The 19,494-nt window shown below is 41.1% G+C and overlaps 3 protein-coding genes across 4 annotated transcripts in view; all 3 read left to right on the top strand.

Annotated features, from left to right (window-relative positions):
- Positions 1 to 19,494, top strand: part of LOC137580198 (uncharacterized) — a 393,130-nt gene that overhangs the window by 136,838 nt on the left and 236,798 nt on the right. The gene's annotated exons all lie outside the window — the stretch shown is intronic.
- Positions 9,784 to 12,267, top strand: LOC137580182 (uncharacterized). The gene is made up of 2 exons (XM_068294100.1): positions 9,784 to 11,818; positions 11,870 to 12,267. The coding sequence occupies exons 1-2, from the start codon at positions 9,784 to 9,786 to the stop codon at positions 12,265 to 12,267; spliced, it is 2,433 nt and encodes an 810-aa protein (XP_068150201.1).
- Positions 12,324 to 15,840, top strand: LOC137580181 (uncharacterized). Its single transcript, XM_068294099.1, has 2 exons — positions 12,324 to 12,968; positions 15,769 to 15,840. The coding sequence occupies exons 1-2, from the start codon at positions 12,324 to 12,326 to the stop codon at positions 15,838 to 15,840; spliced, it is 717 nt and encodes a 238-aa protein (XP_068150200.1).

The raw sequence follows: 19,494 nt of genomic DNA, 5'->3' as shown, positions 1-19,494 counted from the left end.
TGTATCATATTGCATATTGGGCCTGAGTGGCCGCGCGTGTTATATTTGCCGACGCAGCAATTGTCCAGCACCATGCACTCATGGGTGGTTATGTTGCTTAAGAGGCCAATGTACTTGAATGTTGCGCACATAAATATTGTTACTAATTGATACAATATATTTGTATACATTGCAATGTCTAGAACATGCTACATCCCCCCTCTTTAGAAAAATAACGGAATTATATGAAGTTATTTTCTAATGGGAATTTTTTTATGTATTATTGGTAAAAAAAAAAAATTTTTTTTTTTTTTTTTTCAGTTTCAATTTGAATGTTTGATTTTCTGTTTGATGATATATATTTTGTATATGTGTATAGTGTCCTTAAATGCAGATAAAAATTTTGTTTTGTTTTATTATTATTTTGTTCATATATATTAATTGATAAACATTTTTAACCTATCTTTATGCACTAATTGTTTCTTATTCTTTGTATCCTTAATTAAAATGTTATCCCTATCTCTTATTTCTTCTATAATGTATGGGCCTAAATACTTAGGTTCTAACGTATGACCCGTATCATTACGTAATAAAACTTTACCTCCTATTTCTAACTCGATATCTTTTACCTTTCTATCATATATTTCCTTATTCTTTGCCTTATGCTGTTCTAACATAATTCTGGCTCTTTTATAAGCCTGTTCTAATCTAAATTTTGATTCCTTAGCATAATCTTCTATGTTATATAGTGAATTTATATTATCAACACTATTAAAATGTTTGGATAAGTTCGCAGTTTTACTAAATACCAACTCATATGGACAATAATTATGTGCCTTAGAGGGTGTTGTATTAAAACAATATGCGAAGTACCGTATCCATACATCCCAGTCAGTTTTGTCAACTGAAATGTATGATCGTAAATATTCATTGAGTGTTCGGTGGCTTCGCTCCACAGTGCCTACAGTTTGGTGATGATGTGCAGTTGAAGTTATCTTTTTAATTTGCAAGTTTTTGCATAAATCTTCAATTATTGAATTTCTATATTCTGTTCCCATGTCCGAAATGAACGTCTTCATTGGACCGTACTACAGAATGAAATCTTCAAAGATAGCTTTCGCTACTGCTTTTGCACTTTTGTCTTTTATTGGTATTATTACAAGGTATTTAGTTAGATCGCAGATTAAGGTTACTGCGTATTTCCTTGTTCTGATTTTGGGAGTGGACCGATCGTATCCACAATTACCCTGTCGAAAGCCAGTTGCGGCGTTTCAGTTATGATTAATGGAGTTTTTGTGTGCTGTGTTATTTTGTCAACAAGCGACACTTATTACATTTTTTATATGTTGAGATATATCTCGTGTCATATTCCTCCAATAGTAATGCCTTTTTATTTTGGCCATAGTTCTTAATATTCCAGTATGACCTCCTTGTATGGGGTCATCGTGGAACGTAAACAGTGTAGCTTCTTTTTCTTTATCTTTATTTGATAATAGGGTCACCGGCTTGAGTAGCGCTACTCTTAATGATTGTAAAATTTTATTGCCCATATTTTTAAAAGATTCTATTGAGATAGTTTCAAAGATCTTTTCGCTCGGTGCCACTTTGACTTGACTTATGTTGAGTATACCGGCTTCCTTTTCGAGCCTTTGAAAAAATTGACCTAAGTCGAGAATTCCATTGGTATACATATCGCAAATGTCAATTCTTGCTATAACTTTCTTGCCATGTTTGAACGTGATTAAAGAATCGGTTATTCGCAAGGTCACTACTTTTTGTACTTCGTCGTTTACAATGACGTCATACACATTGGGCTTAGAAGCATTAAAAGATTGCTTTTGCAACTCTTTTATATTATTTTCTTTTTCTTTTCCTGCGCAGGAATTTGACTGTTTACTTTGATATCTGGTAGTGACTCTTAGAATTTTGTGACTGGTTAGTATATTTTGTAAGTCCTGTATAGTTATTCTCGATAGCGCGTCGGCTACGAAATTATCTTTTCCCTTTAGATATTCTACCGTTAAATTATATTCCTCTAATTCAAGTCGCATTCTGGTTAGCTTGGAACTTGGGTTTGTCATTGAAAACAAATAAGTTAATGCTCTGTGATCTGTTTTAACAGTAAAATGTCTACCATAGATGTATGGTCTGAAATGCGTGATTGCCCAGTGAATTGCAGCTAACTCTTGTTCAGTTGTACTCTAATTACTCTCACCTTTGGTGAAAGATCTAGACGCGTATGCTACTGGAAGCTGTAGTCCATTTTTGTTTTGCGTGAGGACTGCTCCACATGCATTGTTGCCTCCGAAATCCACTGACTGCCCAGCAGACCCGACGCAGCCACTAATGGGTTAACCCATATCACTCATTCTCTTTCATTTTCATACTTATACTTAAGCGCCAGCCTACGTGCTGGGAAATTAACCGTTGCATCTTGCGCTTTAAGCTTACATGTTAGGTTCTATGCTTGTTACTAAGCGGCGGACAGAACAGTTTGGTTACAACCGCGAGTAAGGGCGATTAATTTATAGCGGCTCAACTACCGACTCGCTCGCTCACCATACACACACCCACTTAGCCTACCATTAGCATAAGAAAACACGTGGAAGAAATAAATGAAGTATCACGTGAAAGTGAAGTGTTTCTTGTGGGCCCGCTAAAACATCGAACCTTAGCGCCAAACTCAACAATTCTATAAATTATGCCAGGAATTAATTCTATAATTAATTCTATAAATTATGCCAGGAATTAATTCTATAATTAATTCTATAAACTATAGGCCATGAATTAATTCCATAAGTTAATTCTACAGATTAATTCTATATATGTATTAATCCAACAGTGGTAAACCACTAAAGGAACCGAAAAAGTTAATTATTTAACTCAACTCGACGGGTCAACCCACGGTTCTACAAGTAAATCATATAGAGGTTAACCTCGATGATTGCATAACCAATCACTAAATTGTGATACATACATAACCTCAACGGTCAACCGTTTACGACCTACATACATAGGTCACGTAACTAATCAACGTCGCTTAAAAATATAAACTCATTGGTAAACCATGGCAACAAAAGACTTATCAAGTGGAATATATCATTGCAAGAAATGCATGCAGGAAGACAGTGACCGCATGGTGCAATGCAATCGATGCTGTTCCTGGTATCATTTCGACTGCGCTGGAGTAATAGACGAGAAATCTGAGAACAGCTGGAACTGCGACTGCGTCAACGGAAGTCATCACAACCATATTGAGCAACGCATTGCAGAACCTCGGAAATACCACCCAAGCAGGCGAACCTCAGGCTACTTCGTCACCAGCAAAACCAACGGGGCCGCTACAAGAACCGGATCGGGACTTTGGACTATGCCCTCCAAAAATATTCCAGGACACAGCTAGGACAGCTGTTCCTATTTTTACTTCTGCCAAACAAAAAGCGATAGTCACACACTCAGCTGTGCGTGACACGTGGCATTACGATCACGAGGCACCGCAGCTGCCGTTCCTAACCTCAAACAACACGCGTGCTACGACACGCGAACAACCGCACCTAAGTGCTACGCCGATGGCACCCTGGGATTTTACGAATACTCAAAACAGGGCTGCATCGTACTATCCAGAAAATAAAGTGCGAATGGACGTAGACCTAAACACAGCAATGCCAAGCGCGGCACAACTTGCAGCCCGTCAAGCGATACCGAAAGAGCTTCCAACATTTGATGGCAATCCTCAGAACTGGCCTCTATTCTACAGTAGTTTTCAGACAAGTACGGAAATCGCTGGGTATACGAATGCAGAAAATCTTATGCGGCTGCAAGCTAGCCTAAAGGGAAAAGCACGTGAGTTAGTTCAATCCAAACTCCTTTTACCCGCAATGGTCCCTGAAATCATACAAACATTACGTATGTGTTTCGGTCGGCCAGAGCATATTTTGCACAACTTACTGGAAAAAACGCGGCAACTAACCGCAATAAAAGATAAGCTTGAACCACTTATCGAATACGCACTGTGTGTACGAAACATCTACTCAACGATGGAAGCATGTGGACTCACAGGTTACATGCAGAACCCAATGCTCGTACAAGAGCTACTAGAGAAACTCCCCACACAACTGAAGCTGCAGTGGGCAATGTTTCCCAAAGACACTAAGATACCATCAATGGAATCTTTTAGCAAATGGATCTACGACATAGCTGAAGCAGCAAGCCAGGTAACATCACCGCTTTACCATAAGAAGAGCGGAAGCCTAAATCATCACACAGAGGCACCTGAAGAGCAGGTCAAGGAAATTACGTGCGTCGTATGTAACGAACCTGGGCACAAAATACACAGCTGCCCATCGTTCAAAGCCACGCCACATCAACAAAAGATTTCTTTTCTGAAAAATCACAAGCTCTGCCAACAATGCCTAAACCGTCATCACCAAAAGTGCCAACGTGAGAAGGTTTGCGGCATATGAGGCTGCCGAAGCAAACATCACCCATTGATCCACGAGATGCAGCCAATACCAGAGGCTGCGAAATCCAGCAGCCCAAACAGGCCAGCTATGGTCACCAACGTGCATACGCCGGAGGGCAAGCACACCCAGCGATCCAGAGAATCTGGCTCAACATATTTCCGTGTCATTCCAATACAAATCATCAATAAAACGAAAGTCACTAACACTTTTGCATTTCTAGATGAGGGATCGGCACTAACGCTCATCGACAACAAGGTCTTTAAGCAGCTCGGCTTAAAAGGCGTTCCAGATCCACTGTGCCTAAAATGGACCAACGATACAACACGCGAAGAAAATGCATCGGAACGTGTCACGCTTACGGTTGCCAATCCACATAATGGCAATCAATTCTACTTGGAAGAGGTTCACAGTGTAGATACCCTGGATCTACCTGTACAGTCTATCGACATAAGGGCTCTCGCCAAAGAATTCCCCCACCTAGCGGGACTACCGATAGCATCATACACCAACGCACGCCCAAGCATCCTAATCGGCACAAATAACTGGAACCTCGCCGTACCCCTTAAAATCAAAGAGGGGGCATGGCACCAACCAATAGCGTCAAAGACGCGACTGGGATGGGCACTACAAAGCTCCACGCGATCAAGGGCCACTAGAGCTAATGTGAGCGTTCACATGTGTGGATGCAGGGACGCAGACGCTAAGCTACATGAGATCATCAAACAAGCGTTTTCATTAGACGCTACCACAGCAAAACCGCTATCATCACCAGAAGAAACTCAAACTTTAACCAGACTTGAATCTACTACCTCCCTTAAGAATGGCCGGTACGAGGTCGGCCTAATGTGGAAAGACCCTGAAGTTTCATTACCCGATAGCTACGCAAACGCACTAAAACGGCTTAAATGCCTACAAAAGCAATTTTCCCGACAACCACAGTTGAAGGAGCAAATCACCAAACAAATCGAGAACCTCGTCGAAAAGGGCTATGCTCGCATGCTGACGCCGGAGGAAATAGCTGCACCAAACAGACGGACATGGTATCTACCAACCTTCATAACTAAAAATCCAAATAAACCAGAGAAGGTCCGGCTTGTATGGGACGCAGCCGCCCAATCTGGCGGCATCTCATGCTTTACAATAGAGCTCAAAATCCTACTGCAAGAAGTCTGGAGAAGCGGCATTGACTGGGACACTGGTTTGCCCGACGCATTGTTACCCAAATGGATACGATGGAAACGGATCCTTACAACAATCGCCGGATTGACCATCCCGAGATGTTACTTCGACAGCAGCGATCAAGTCCATGATGTCCAGTTACACACGTTCGTTGACGCCAGCGAATTGGCATACGCAGCAGTCTGCTACCTTCGGATACGCCAGGGGAAAAGAACCTACCTCAGTTTGTGGCCTCCAAGGCGAAAGTGGCACCGTTGAGTCCACTATCTATACCAAGGATGGAACTGCAAGCCGCAGTGATCGGAGCAAAGCTGAGTAACCGAATCCAACGCAATCCAAGTTTGTCAATTAATTCGAGTTGTTATTGGTCCGACTCAAAGACTGTTCTCAAATGGCTTCGTATGGATCCACGAAAGTTTCAGCAATTCGTCATGCACCGCGTTGGCGAAATACTGGAATTCACAAACGTTAGCCAATGGAACTGGGTTCCAACCAATCTTAACCCTGCAGATCTTGCTACTAAAACACACAACGCCAATAAACATGAAACTTGGCTACACGGTCCAGACTATTTGCTGCAGGATCAACACGAGTGGCCAAAATGCGATGATTTGGGGCCACCAAACAATGCTGAAGTCAGGCACAACATACTCTTCATCGACAATGCGCCGATGGAGCTAAAACTTAACGCGGAATATTTTTCCGACTGGCGCAGGCTATATCGAGCTTTAGCGCGCTTTATTCTCTATATTGAGAAACTGAAAGCAAAACAAACAAAGGCATCGCCACCTACAGAGGTGTCTTACGAGATGATTCAGCAGGCACGCACACTCCTACTGCGGCATGCGCAGTCATCTGAATTCAACCCAGAAATTCGCAACTTAACGAGAGGTAAACCTTTAAAAACAAATTCTAAACTCACATGTTTGAATATCTTCCTAGACGAAAACCAGCTCCTACGTACCCGAGGGCGAGCAGAAAACCTAAACGGCCAAAACCAAATACAGCTCCCATATGGGCACCACATTACTCGGCTCATAGTGAACTGGTATCATCAGGAAATGCACCACACATCCCATGAGACGTGTATTAACAGGATTCGCGGCATGTTTTACATACCACGCCTACGAGTCTTATACAAAGGCATGCGGAAGTCTTGCCAACGCTGTAAAAATGAGAGCGCCATGCCTGATCCACCGCAAATGGCTCCCTTGCTCATTGCCAGGCTGGCTGCCTACCAACGTCCCTTCACTTACGTCGGTATCGACTACTTCGGGCCCTTCTTGGTCGCTGTAGGACGGCGAAGCGAAAAAAGATGGGGAGTTATTTTCACCTGCCTAACCATACGGGCGGTGCATATAGAACTGGCGTGCTCTCTGGACACTGCATCGTGCATAATGTGCATCCGAAACTTCATCAATCGGCGCGGGACCCCAAGAGAAATTTACAGCGACAATGGCACTAACTTCAAAGCTGCCGAAAAGATTATCTGTGACAAAGCGCAGACGATCAACTTCAACGCCGTGCAACCGGCGTTCGATGACATCAAATGGAAATTTAATCCACCAGCCGCTCCTCATATGGGGGGAGCATGGGAGCGACTTGTTCGTTCCGTCAAGACTGTACTCTACGCAATCTGCCCAGCGAGAAAATTCACCAGTGAGGGCCTACAAAGTGCACTATGGGAAGTGGAATTTATCCTAAACTCCAGACCCCTTACTTTTGTCTCTCTGGACAGCAAAGACGACGAGGCTATCACCCCTAACCATCTACTACTAGGATCAGCAAGCGGCTATAAACCAGTCTTCAAAACCACACACACCGTACAGCACACGTGGCAAGCTGTTCAAGAATTCGCCGATCAATTCTGGCGACGATGGGTACGCGAATACGTTCCAGATTTAGCCAGGCGAGGAAAATGGTTTACGAAGAGACCACCAATAGCAGCTGGAGACGTCGTTGTAATATTGGACGAGACTCTGCCCCGAAATAGATGGCCAAAAGGTATAGTCGAGCAAACAATCCTGGCCAAAGACAACCAGGTGCGTCGAGTGATCATCAGAACCGCCAATGGGACTCTTCAACGGCCCGTGGCTAAAGTAGCTGTATTAGACGTCGGCTGTAATGGAGCAAAGCAACCCCATGAAGAGAGCAGCTTTACTGGGGGGGGAATGTTGCCGCCGAAATCCACTGACTGCCCAGCAGACCCGACGCAGCCACCAATGGGTTAACCCATATCACTCATTCTCTTTCATTTTCATACTTATACTTAAGCGCCAGCCTACGTGCTGGGAAATTAACCGTTGCATCTTGCGCTTTAAGCTTACATGTTAGGTTCTATGCTTGTTACTAAGCGGCGGACAGAACAGTTTGGTTACAACCGCGAGTAAGGGCGATTAATTTATAGCGGCTCAACTACCGACTCGCTCGCTCACCATACACACACCCACTTAGCCTACCATTAGCATAAGAAAACACGTGGAAGAAATAAATGAAGTATCACGTGAAAGTGAAGTGTTTCTTGTGGGCCCGCTAAAACATCGAACCTTAGCGCCAAACTCAACATGCATATTTACTTGCGTCTGTGATTATGCAAAATTCTTTGCTAAAATCTGGGTACTGTAACAGAGTTGGGTTCATTAATTCTGATTTTAAATGCTCGAACGCATTTTGACAATCACTAGTCCATTCGAATTTAACATTTTTCTTACATAATCTTGTTATGTGACGAGAATATTCAGCGAAATTTTGTATAAATCTTCGATAATAAATGCAAAATGCAATGAATCTTCTAGCGCTGTCCGCATCATGTGGGACTGGATAATTTTGAATGACATCATACTTTGTGTCATCAGGCAAGATTCCTTTATCTGTGCATTTATGTCCCAAAAAGGTGACTTCATGCATAAAGAATGAACATTTTTCAGGATGTAACTTTAGGTTGTGTTGCCTACACTTCTCAAAGACATCTGTTAGATTATTGAGCATATGTTTTTCGGAACAACCTATGACTATTAAGTCATCCATGTAAAGGAAAGCTTGCGAAGGTTCAAGGCCAGTGAATGCTATAGTCATCATTCTCTGGAACGAATTTGGCGCTATTTTCAAACCGAATGGTAATCGCGTGAAGCCATTACATGTGGAAAAGGATGTTATGTCTCGTGACTTTTTTTCGAGCTCAATTTTTTTTTATTTTCGGAATTTGGTAATGATTTTTTCGGTAAAAGTGGGCTATTGTAAGGTGATACAGAGAGCTCGACTATTTCGTCTTTTATAAGTTTTTGGACTTGTTTTTGGATTTCGTCTTTCTGACTATGAGGATTTCTATAATTTTTGGTATATGTATATTGCCCGTCAAGCGATACCGAAAGAGCTTCCAACATTTGATGGCAATCCTCAGAACTGGCCTCTATTCTACAGTAGTTTTCAGACAAGTACGGAAATCGCTGGGTATACGAATGCAGAAAATCTTATGCGGCTGCAAGCTAGCCTAAAGGGAAAAGCACGTGAGTTAGTTCAATCCAAACTCCTTTTACCCGCAATGGTCCCTGAAATCATACAAACATTACGTATGTGTTTCGGTCGGCCAGAGCATATTTTGCACAACTTACTGGAAAAAACGCGGCAACTAACCGCAATAAAAGATAAGCTTGAACCACTTATCGAATACGCACTGTGTGTACGAAACATCTACTCAACGATGGAAGCATGTGGACTCACAGGTTACATGCAGAACCCAATGCTCGTACAAGAGCTACTAGAGAAACTCCCCACACAACTGAAGCTGCAGTGGGCAATGTTTCCCAAAGACACTAAGATACCATCAATGGAATCTTTTAGCAAATGGATCTACGACATAGCTGAAGCAGCAAGCCAGGTAACATCACCGCTTTACCATAAGAAGAGCGGAAGCCTAAATCATCACACAGAGGCACCTGAAGAGCAGGTCAAGGAAATTACGTGCGTCGTATGTAACGAACCTGGGCACAAAATACACAGCTGCCCATCGTTCAAAGCCACGCCACATCAACAAAAGATTTCTTTTCTGAAAAATCACAAGCTCTGCCAACAATGCCTAAACCGTCATCACCAAAAGTGCCAACGTGAGAAGGTTTGCGGCATATGAGGCTGCCGAAGCAAACATCACCCATTGATCCACGAGATGCAGCCAATACCAGAGGCTGCGAAATCCAGCAGCCCAAACAGGCCAGCTATGGTCACCAACGTGCATACGCCGGAGGGCAAGCACACCCAGCGATCCAGAGAATCTGGCTCAACATATTTCCGTGTCATTCCAATACAAATCATCAATAAAACGAAAGTCACTAACACTTTTGCATTTCTAGATGAGGGATCGGCACTAACGCTCATCGACAACAAGGTCTTTAAGCAGCTCGGCTTAAAAGGCGTTCCAGATCCACTGTGCCTAAAATGGACCAACGATACAACACGCGAAGAAAATGCATCGGAACGTGTCACGCTTACGGTTGCCAATCCACATAATGGCAATCAATTCTACTTGGAAGAGGTTCACAGTGTAGATACCCTGGATCTACCTGTACAGTCTATCGACATAAGGGCTCTCGCCAAAGAATTCCCCCACCTAGCGGGACTACCGATAGCATCATACACCAACGCACGCCCAAGCATCCTAATCGGCACAAATAACTGGAACCTCGCCGTACCCCTTAAAATCAAAGAGGGGGCATGGCACCAACCAATAGCGTCAAAGACGCGACTGGGATGGGCACTACAAAGCTCCACGCGATCAAGGGCCACTAGAGCTAATGTGAGCGTTCACATGTGTGGATGCAGGGACGCAGACGCTAAGCTACATGAGATCATCAAACAAGCGTTTTCATTAGACGCTACCACAGCAAAACCGCTATCATCACCAGAAGAAACTCAAACTTTAACCAGACTTGAATCTACTACCTCCCTTAAGAATGGCCGGTACGAGGTCGGCCTAATGTGGAAAGACCCTGAAGTTTCATTACCCGATAGCTACGCAAACGCACTAAAACGGCTTAAATGCCTACAAAAGCAATTTTCCCGACAACCACAGTTGAAGGAGCAAATCACCAAACAAATCGAGAACCTCGTCGAAAAGGGCTATGCTCGCATGCTGACGCCGGAGGAAATAGCTGCACCAAACAGACGGACATGGTATCTACCAACCTTCATAACTAAAAATCCAAATAAACCAGAGAAGGTCCGGCTTGTATGGGACGCAGCCGCCCAATCTGGCGGCATCTCATGCTTTACAATAGAGCTCAAAATCCTACTGCAAGAAGTCTGGAGAAGCGGCATTGACTGGGACACTGGTTTGCCCGACGCATTGTTACCCAAATGGATACGATGGAAACGGATCCTTACAACAATCGCCGGATTGACCATCCCGAGATGTTACTTCGACAGCAGCGATCAAGTCCATGATGTCCAGTTACACACGTTCGTTGACGCCAGCGAATTGGCATACGCAGCAGTCTGCTACCTTCGGATACGCCAGGGGAAAAGAACCTACCTCAGCTTCGTGGCCTCCAAGGCGAAAGTGGCACCGTTGAGTCCACTATCTATACCAAGGATGGAACTGCAAGCCGCAGTGATCGGAGCAAAGCTGAGTAACCGAATCCAACGCAATCCAAGTTTGTCAATTAATTCGAGTTGTTATTGGTCCGACTCAAAGACTGTTCTCAAATGGCTTCGTATGGATCCACGAAAGTTTCAGCAATTCGTCATGCACCGCGTTGGCGAAATACTGGAATTCACAAACGTTAGCCAATGGAACTGGGTTCCAACCAATCTTAACCCTGCAGATCTTGCTACTAAAACACACAACGCCAATAAACATGAAACTTGGCTACACGGTCCAGACTATTTGCTGCAGGATCAACACGAGTGGCCAAAATGCGATGATTTGGGGCCACCAAACAATGCTGAAGTCAGGCACAACATACTCTTCATCGACAATGCGCCGATGGAGCTAAAACTTAACGCGGAATATTTTTCCGACTGGCGCAGGCTATATCGAGCTTTAGCGCGCTTTATTCTCTATATTGAGAAACTGAAAGCAAAACAAACAAAGGCATCGCCACCTACAGAGGTGTCTTACGAGATGATTCAGCAGGCACGCACACTCCTACTGCGGCATGCGCAGTCATCTGAATTCAACCCAGAAATTCGCAACTTAACGAGAGGTAAACCTTTAAAAACAAATTCTAAACTCACATGTTTGAATATCTTCCTAGACGAAAACCAGCTCCTACGTACCCGAGGGCGAGCAGAAAACCTAAACGGCCAAAACCAAATACAGCTCCCATATGGGCACCACATTACTCGGCTCATAGTGAACTGGTATCATCAGGAAATGCACCACACATCCCATGAGACGTGTATTAACAGGATTCGCGGCATGTTTTACATACCACGCCTACGAGTCTTATACAAAGGCATGCGGAAGTCTTGCCAACGCTGTAAAAATGAGAGCGCCATGCCTGATCCACCGCAAATGGCTCCCTTGCCCATTGCCAGGCTGGCTGCCTACCAACGTCCCTTCACTTACGTCGGTATCGACTACTTCGGGCCCTTCTTGGTCGCTGTAGGACGGCGAAGCGAAAAAGATGGGGAGTTATTTTCACCTGCCTAACCATACGGGCGGTGCATATAGAACTGGCGTGCTCTCTGGACACTGCATCGTGCATAATGTGCATCCGAAACTTCATCAATCGGCGCGGGACCCCAAGAGAAATTTACAGCGACAATGGCACTAACTTCAAAGCTGCCGAAAAGATTATCTGTGACAAAGCGCAGACGATCAACTTCAACGCCGTGCAACCGGCGTTCGATGACATCAAATGGAAATTTAATCCACCAGCCGCTCCTCATATGGGGGGAGCATGGGAGCGACTTGTTCGTTCCGTCAAGACTGTACTCTACGCAATCTGCCCAGCGAGAAAATTCACCAGTGAGGGCCTACAAAGTGCACTATGGGAAGTGGAATTTATCCTAAACTCCAGACCCCTTACTTTTGTCTCTCTGGACAGCAAAGACGACGAGGCTATCACCCCTAACCATCTACTACTAGGATCAGCAAGCGGCTATAAACCAGTCTTCAAAACCACACACACCGTACAGCACACGTGGCAAGCTGTTCAAGAATTCGCCGATCAATTCTGGCGACGATGGGTACGCGAATACGTTCCAGATTTAGCCAGGCGAGGAAAATGGTTTACGAAGAGACCACCAATAGCAGCTGGAGACGTCGTTGTAATATTGGACGAGACTCTGCCCCGAAATAGATGGCCAAAAGGTATAGTCGAGCAAACAATCCTGGCCAAAGACAACCAGGTGCGTCGAGTGATCATCAGAACCGCCAATGGGACTCTTCAACGGCCCGTGGCTAAAGTAGCTGTATTAGACGTCGGCTGTAATGGAGCAAAGCAACCCCATGAAGAGAGCAGCTTTACTGGGGGGGAATGTTGCCGCCGAAATCCACTGACTGCCCAGCAGACCCGACGCAGCCACCAATGGGTTAACCCATATCACTCATTCTCTTTCATTTTCATACTTATACTTAAGCGCCAGCCTACGTGCTGGGAAATTAACCGTTGCATCTTGCGCTTTAAGCTTACATGTTAGGTTCTATGCTTGTTACTAAGCGGCGGACAGAACAGTTTGGTTACAACCGCGAGTAAGGGCGATTAATTTATAGCGGCTCAACTACCGACTCGCTCGCTCACCATACACACACCCACTTAGCCTACCATTAGCATAAGAAAACACGTGGAAGAAATAAATGAAGTATCACGTGAAAGTGAAGTGTTTCTTGTGGGCCCGCTAAAACATCGAACCTTAGCGCCAAACTCAACATGCATATTTACTTGCGTCTGTGATTATGCAAAATTCTTTGCTAAAATCTGGGTACTGTAACAGAGTTGGGTTCATTAATTCTGATTTTAAATGCTCGAACGCATTTTGACAATCACTAGTCCATTCGAATTTAACATTTTTCTTACATAATCTTGTTATGTGACGAGAATATTCAGCGAAATTTTGTATAAATCTTCGATAATAAATGCAAAATGCAATGAATCTTCTAGCGCTGTCCGCATCATGTGGGACTGGATAATTTTGAATGACATCATACTTTGTGTCATCAGGCAAGATTCCTTTATCTGTGCATTTATGTCCCAAAAAGGTGACTTCATGCATAAAGAATGAACATTTTTCAGGATGTAACTTTAGGTTGTGTTGCCTACACTTCTCAAAGACATCTGTTAGATTATTGAGCATATGTTTTTCGGAACAACCTATGACTATTGAGTCATCCATGTAAAGGAAAGCTTGCGAAGGTTCAAGGCCAGTGAATGCTATAGTCATCATTCTCTGGAACGAATTTGGCGCTATTTTCAAACCGAATGGTAATCGCGTGAAGCCATTACATGTGGAAAAGGATGTTATGTCTCGTGACTTTTTTTCGAGCTCAATTTTTTTTTATTTTCGGAATTTGGTAATGATTTTTTCGGTAAAAGTGGGCTATTGTAAGGTGATACAGAGAGCTCGACTATTTCGTCTTTTATAAGTTTTTGGACTTGTTTTTGGATTTCGTCTTTCTGACTATGAGGATTTCTATAATTTTTGGTATATGTATATTGGTTCATCGTCCACCAGTCTTAATTTTTGTTTATAAAAGTTATTTGTTGTTATTGGTTCGGTTTCTAGTCCGAATACATCACTATATTTCTTGCACAACTTCGTAAGTTGGCTGTGAAACTGTGGGGGAAAATTTTTTGATAACGTAGTTAGTACTGCGTTTTCACGCTGTTCTTTATTTGTTTCTATTATTTCGTAGCCGGAAAGCGGTTCATATTTCAAACTTGATATGTTTACTATTTGGTCTATGTTTGTAGTGTTTAGTAATCGTATGACTGCGTTTTGAAGGTTAGTTATGGTATTTGCTAAATAAATGCACTGTCTTCTTGTGAACTTATTTCGATTTTTCGGACAACTTGGGATCTTGCTGGTAATACTATTGAATCGTTACCGGAACTGTACGATATTGGTACATATATTGGATATTTTAGGTTGTTTGGTCTAATTATTAACCAGTCTTCGGACGGATTGAAATCTAATTGACAGTTGTATTTCCTTATGAAATCGATTCCTAGTATTCCATCACATGGAATAGCGAATTGGTTATTTACTACGTGAAAGTCGTGTGGGATTATATATTTTGAAAATTGGATTTTAACAGAAGTAAACCCTATGGATTTAGTTACTTCTTGACTGATTCCCTGTATGTTTATAATTTTATTGGTTTGAATATTTTGAAGTTTATCGGAATTTCTTTTTACAATAGATATTTCCGCTCCTGTGTCTATTAAGAATACTACCTTTTTTCCCGTTGCCACATTCGTGAAGGTAACAAACGTATTTTGATTTAGACTGATGGCGTGAATCTTATTACTCTTTATGCTGAGTATGAGTATCGGGAGTTTCCCGAAGCATTCTGTGCTACCATAACATTATTATTGGTATAACCGTTTTGTCGGTTATTTCCTCGGTTACCTCTATTATTCTTGTTGTAACCTCTGTTGTTATTATTCCTGTTTTGCCTGGAATTTTGGCCGTTATTGTTATTATTATAGTTATTATAATAACCACGACCATTGCCTCTACCGCAATAATTATTTTTGTTATTATAATTACCACGGTTTCTTTGAGCATAATAGATGGCCTTATTTTGGAAGCTATCTGTGGATCCCGACTCTACTGAAAGAGTGGTAAATCTAGTGATTGCTTCTTTAGCTGATTGAAAGTGTCCTGATTCCATTAATAATTGGACTCTTGGACTTTTGGTGTGACCTACCATGGCATTTACTGCCACTTTGGTAGTATATTTTACTGCTTCCTCACTTGGAAGGCCATCGGACATATATGCGCTTTTAAGGGCGTCAGTCAACTCAGGAATTTCGATTGTGTATGAAACACAGTTATTGGGATTTCTCTGCAGATTTTTAATTTTTGCAGTTAAAAGGTCTTCTGAGTCACCCTTGAAGATTGTTGATAGTCTTTGTATTACTTCATCAATCGTTTGTTCTGAGCTTAGGCTGCTAGCCGCTTGACCTTTTAATTTTGATTTTATTAGTTGGATGGCTACCGCTTCGTGCGGTTCTTTTATGGTGTAAAGAACGCGAAGCGCTCCGATGAAACCTGGTAGATTTTTAACATCACCATCGAAGTATGGTATCAGCTTGGTGGCTGTATTTATGAATTCTACCCTCGTTTGTGTCATTGTGCTCTCTTTTGGAATGGCTGGTTTTTTATGACTTATTATTGATTGATCAGAGCTCACTGATAGTTCCTCTTGACCTATTTCTTCATCAGCTATTGGTTTTGTTACTTCTTCCAGCGATATTGAACTTTCCAAATCAATTGTTTGTTTATATTCAATATTGTCTTTTCAATACGGACTTTGCCTTTTGTTTGCATTCATCATAGAATGCATCTGCGGCTGTTTTTCGTCCCGCACTTAGTTTACTGTAGTGTTCTTTTAACACTGCTCTGATTTTTTTTAAACTCTCTATTATTATTTTCGAGTGTCGAGTGTAGGCGATTATATGCTTCTACTATGGATCTTGCAATCAAGTGGGCTATCCTTTATTTGAATTTTCTGTTATTTACAATCCAGTCCTTAATTTCCTTATATTTTATATTTATATTCTCGCAACAACTTATTATTGTTGAGCTTCATCCATCAGGTAGAAGCAAAATGTGCCTGTGGCATTTGTGTAACAGCACACATATGGTACTGTGAGGATGAAACTCATCTGTACCCAAGTGCAACCTCTTACTGGGAATTCTTCTCCTGTTATATCTAGGTAAGCTAACCTAATCTGTATTAAACAAATCGAGTGTTGGGGAGAATTACTTTGCTCGCTTCTAAAAACCTCAATTAAGTGGGAAACTATTCTGGGATGCCTAGATAGTAGATACTATCTTCCTAAAATAATCATCTATTTTACTCATCTTAATCAATTGATATATATTTTATTCAGCTTAAATTTTTTTTTTTTTTAAATTGATATATATATTTGTTCTTTTGATAATATTTTTTTTTAAATGCAGTTTTATTACAATTGTTGCATATGTTATTTAGATCTTATCAAGATCATTAGCATGGCTTAAGGCTCTTTTTGTAACACATTTATTGTGTAGTTTGTATGCTTTATATAACACATATGCGCTCATTATTATTACAATTACTAAGAAAAGTGCATTTGTTGGCTTTAAATCTACATTTGATGACTCTATTTTATTAATGACGTTAGCAGTGGAGTCCACTGTCTTGGTATCTATTAACCCCATATTGGGTTCATTTAATATGTCATCAAACTTGCTTATTCTATTATCAAACATTCAAATTTTAAAATTGTTTTTTTTTTTTATTTCTTTTCTTAATTATTTTGAAATTCTTTTGATTCTGCTTTATTTAGAGATAGTGTTTTTTTTTATATATTTTATTCATCTCTTTTTTTTTTTTTTTTGTTAAATTTTCCTTCTTTTTTTTTTACATATATCCCTGCCTAGTTTTGCGTGTGGTTTTCAGGCCACACTCTAATTGGACAGCTTTAATGCCGCATGCGACGCAGCGCACAATTTTATTATTAATTTTTGTTGGGCGCTCTTTGTAGCGCTATCGGTTCACTTCAATCTCGGTTGCTGATTATTACCCGTAAAGGTGTTGATTGTCTCATTGTCTTTTGTTGCATGCCTTGTATTATCCTCTGCGTCAGCTGGTCGTCGCCGGTTGGCTGCACTGACGCTATTTTTAATTTTGTCTTTGCCACGTTGTGTAATGTAAAGTATGGAACTTCGGTTGTGGCTTTATTTTTTCTTTCGCCCAATTGGCTTTTTATGAATTCTACCTCGGCGTGTAATCTCACCGAGGTATTCCAACTAATTATATTTGGGCTGTTTAATAGACTCAAAATTTCAGCCTTTCTGGCTTTTAATTTCTTTGCCACACCGGATTTTTTTCCCATCACTGTACTCACTGTTGTTTCTATATTTGGTCCGTTTTGCCTTCCGGTCACTTTTGTAAATTAGTGCCGGTCCTGTCACGGTCGCCATGTAATACGTCCGCTGTTGTATCATTCAATATGTGATAGTTTGAGTTTTCAAAAGAAAGACACAAGCAGGTCTTTTCAGTTTGAGTATGGTTTATTGAATAATTCTTAATTCTATTACAATTGTTCTCTATAGCTAAAACGGCGTAGCTGCGCTGCTGGCAATGCAGGCAGAGGAGCGGTATGCTTATGTATAAACATATTTATGTATAAATGTATGAATGTATAAATGTATAATGTTTACACAAGAGCATGTATGTATATATGTCGCCGCAGCGATAGAGTGAGGATGTATCATATTGCATATTGGGCCTGAGTGGCCGCGCGTGTTATATTTGCCGAAGCAGCAATTGTCCAGCACCATGCACTCATGGGTGGTTATGTTGCTTAAGAGGCCAATGTACTTCAATGTTGCGCACATAAATATTGTTACTAATTGATACAATATATTTGTATACATTGCAATGTTGTTATTCTAGAACATGCTACAACTATGGGCGATTAGTTGATTTTGGCGGCATAAAGTCCACACACAGAGCTAGGCGCTTAATTTTTTTTTTAATTGTTACTAATATTTTAGTTTGATTTCGGATTTTTTTTTTAGTCAATTTGACCACGCCTTTATTTTCCGCCCTTTTATAACCCCGGCACCTGTACAAAAATTTAAATTTTTATTATAAAGCAAAGCATAAAAATAGTAAAAATAATATTTTACCATGTTTTAACAATATTCCAAACTCAAAAAATCAAAAAGTTAATAATCTTCTTCATCCAAAACAAAAGAATTCTCATGTTTGTCATCGCTTTCGTTGTCTGATTCGGTGTCTTCATCATTTCCAAAATTGTATGAACTCAGCTCTGATGTTGGATACTCTAAAAGGTTTATAACTTCTATTGGAAGCGGTTTCTTTTTCAAATTTTGCAGCCTCTTATTTATATAGTAGCTTGATATTAAAGGATCAGATGAGTCCATGGCTCTATTAAAAACGGCAGCCATATTACTTAATCTAGAATTTTTTCTGGCATGAGAACGTCGGTCCATTTTATAATGTTTGTTACAAGCTTCTGATGCATTTTCACCCAAACATCCAACTGGAACTATACACAAATTTATAATGTCTGCTCCGTGAACTAATATTTTATGTACAGTTTGAGACATTGGGTACCACGGATAGGTTTTTATATATAGATTAAAAGTGTCATTACAAAATTGTCGGTACTTTTTTGGGCTGATTGAGAATTCACACGGTATTGCTATTAATATATAGTAAAAATTATTCAAAATGACCTCATCAAACAGTGTTATGGATGCAAACAGTTTTGTATTTGCAAAGCTTCGTCTCGCCGTGTTACCATCATTGCTGTTACCACTTTCGTTCTGTTTTGGTATGCTAATATGCAAATTCATTACCTTCCATACTGAATCATTTTATTTTTATCATTTTCCTCAGTCATTACATTTCGCATATTTATTTCCATACATTTTGCAAACCATTCTGTGTAAATTGACTTGAATCGCTCAAGATTTCGATTGTATTTGCGCAGGTATCGTTTTATATAATATTCAAAATTAGTCACTTTTGCCTTTATTTGCTGTATGTTTAATTTGTTCACATTATCTTCATTTATTTCTTCCATTATGTACGCTGCGACAGCATCAGCATTGCGATTGTAGTTGTTCCAAATATCAACAAGCGTGTTGTTGTTGAACGTAAATGAAAACTTCAAGTGCAATTTTTTTTAAA

This window comes from Drosophila tropicalis, unplaced genomic scaffold (assembly GCF_018151085.1).
Source record: "Drosophila tropicalis isolate 14030-0801.00 unplaced genomic scaffold, ASM1815108v1 contig_830, whole genome shotgun sequence".
In the NCBI taxonomy this organism is placed as follows: domain Eukaryota; kingdom Metazoa; phylum Arthropoda; class Insecta; order Diptera; family Drosophilidae; genus Drosophila; species Drosophila tropicalis.
The sequence above is the reverse complement of the archived record's forward strand: the minus strand, read 5'-3'. Positions and strand labels throughout refer to the sequence as shown.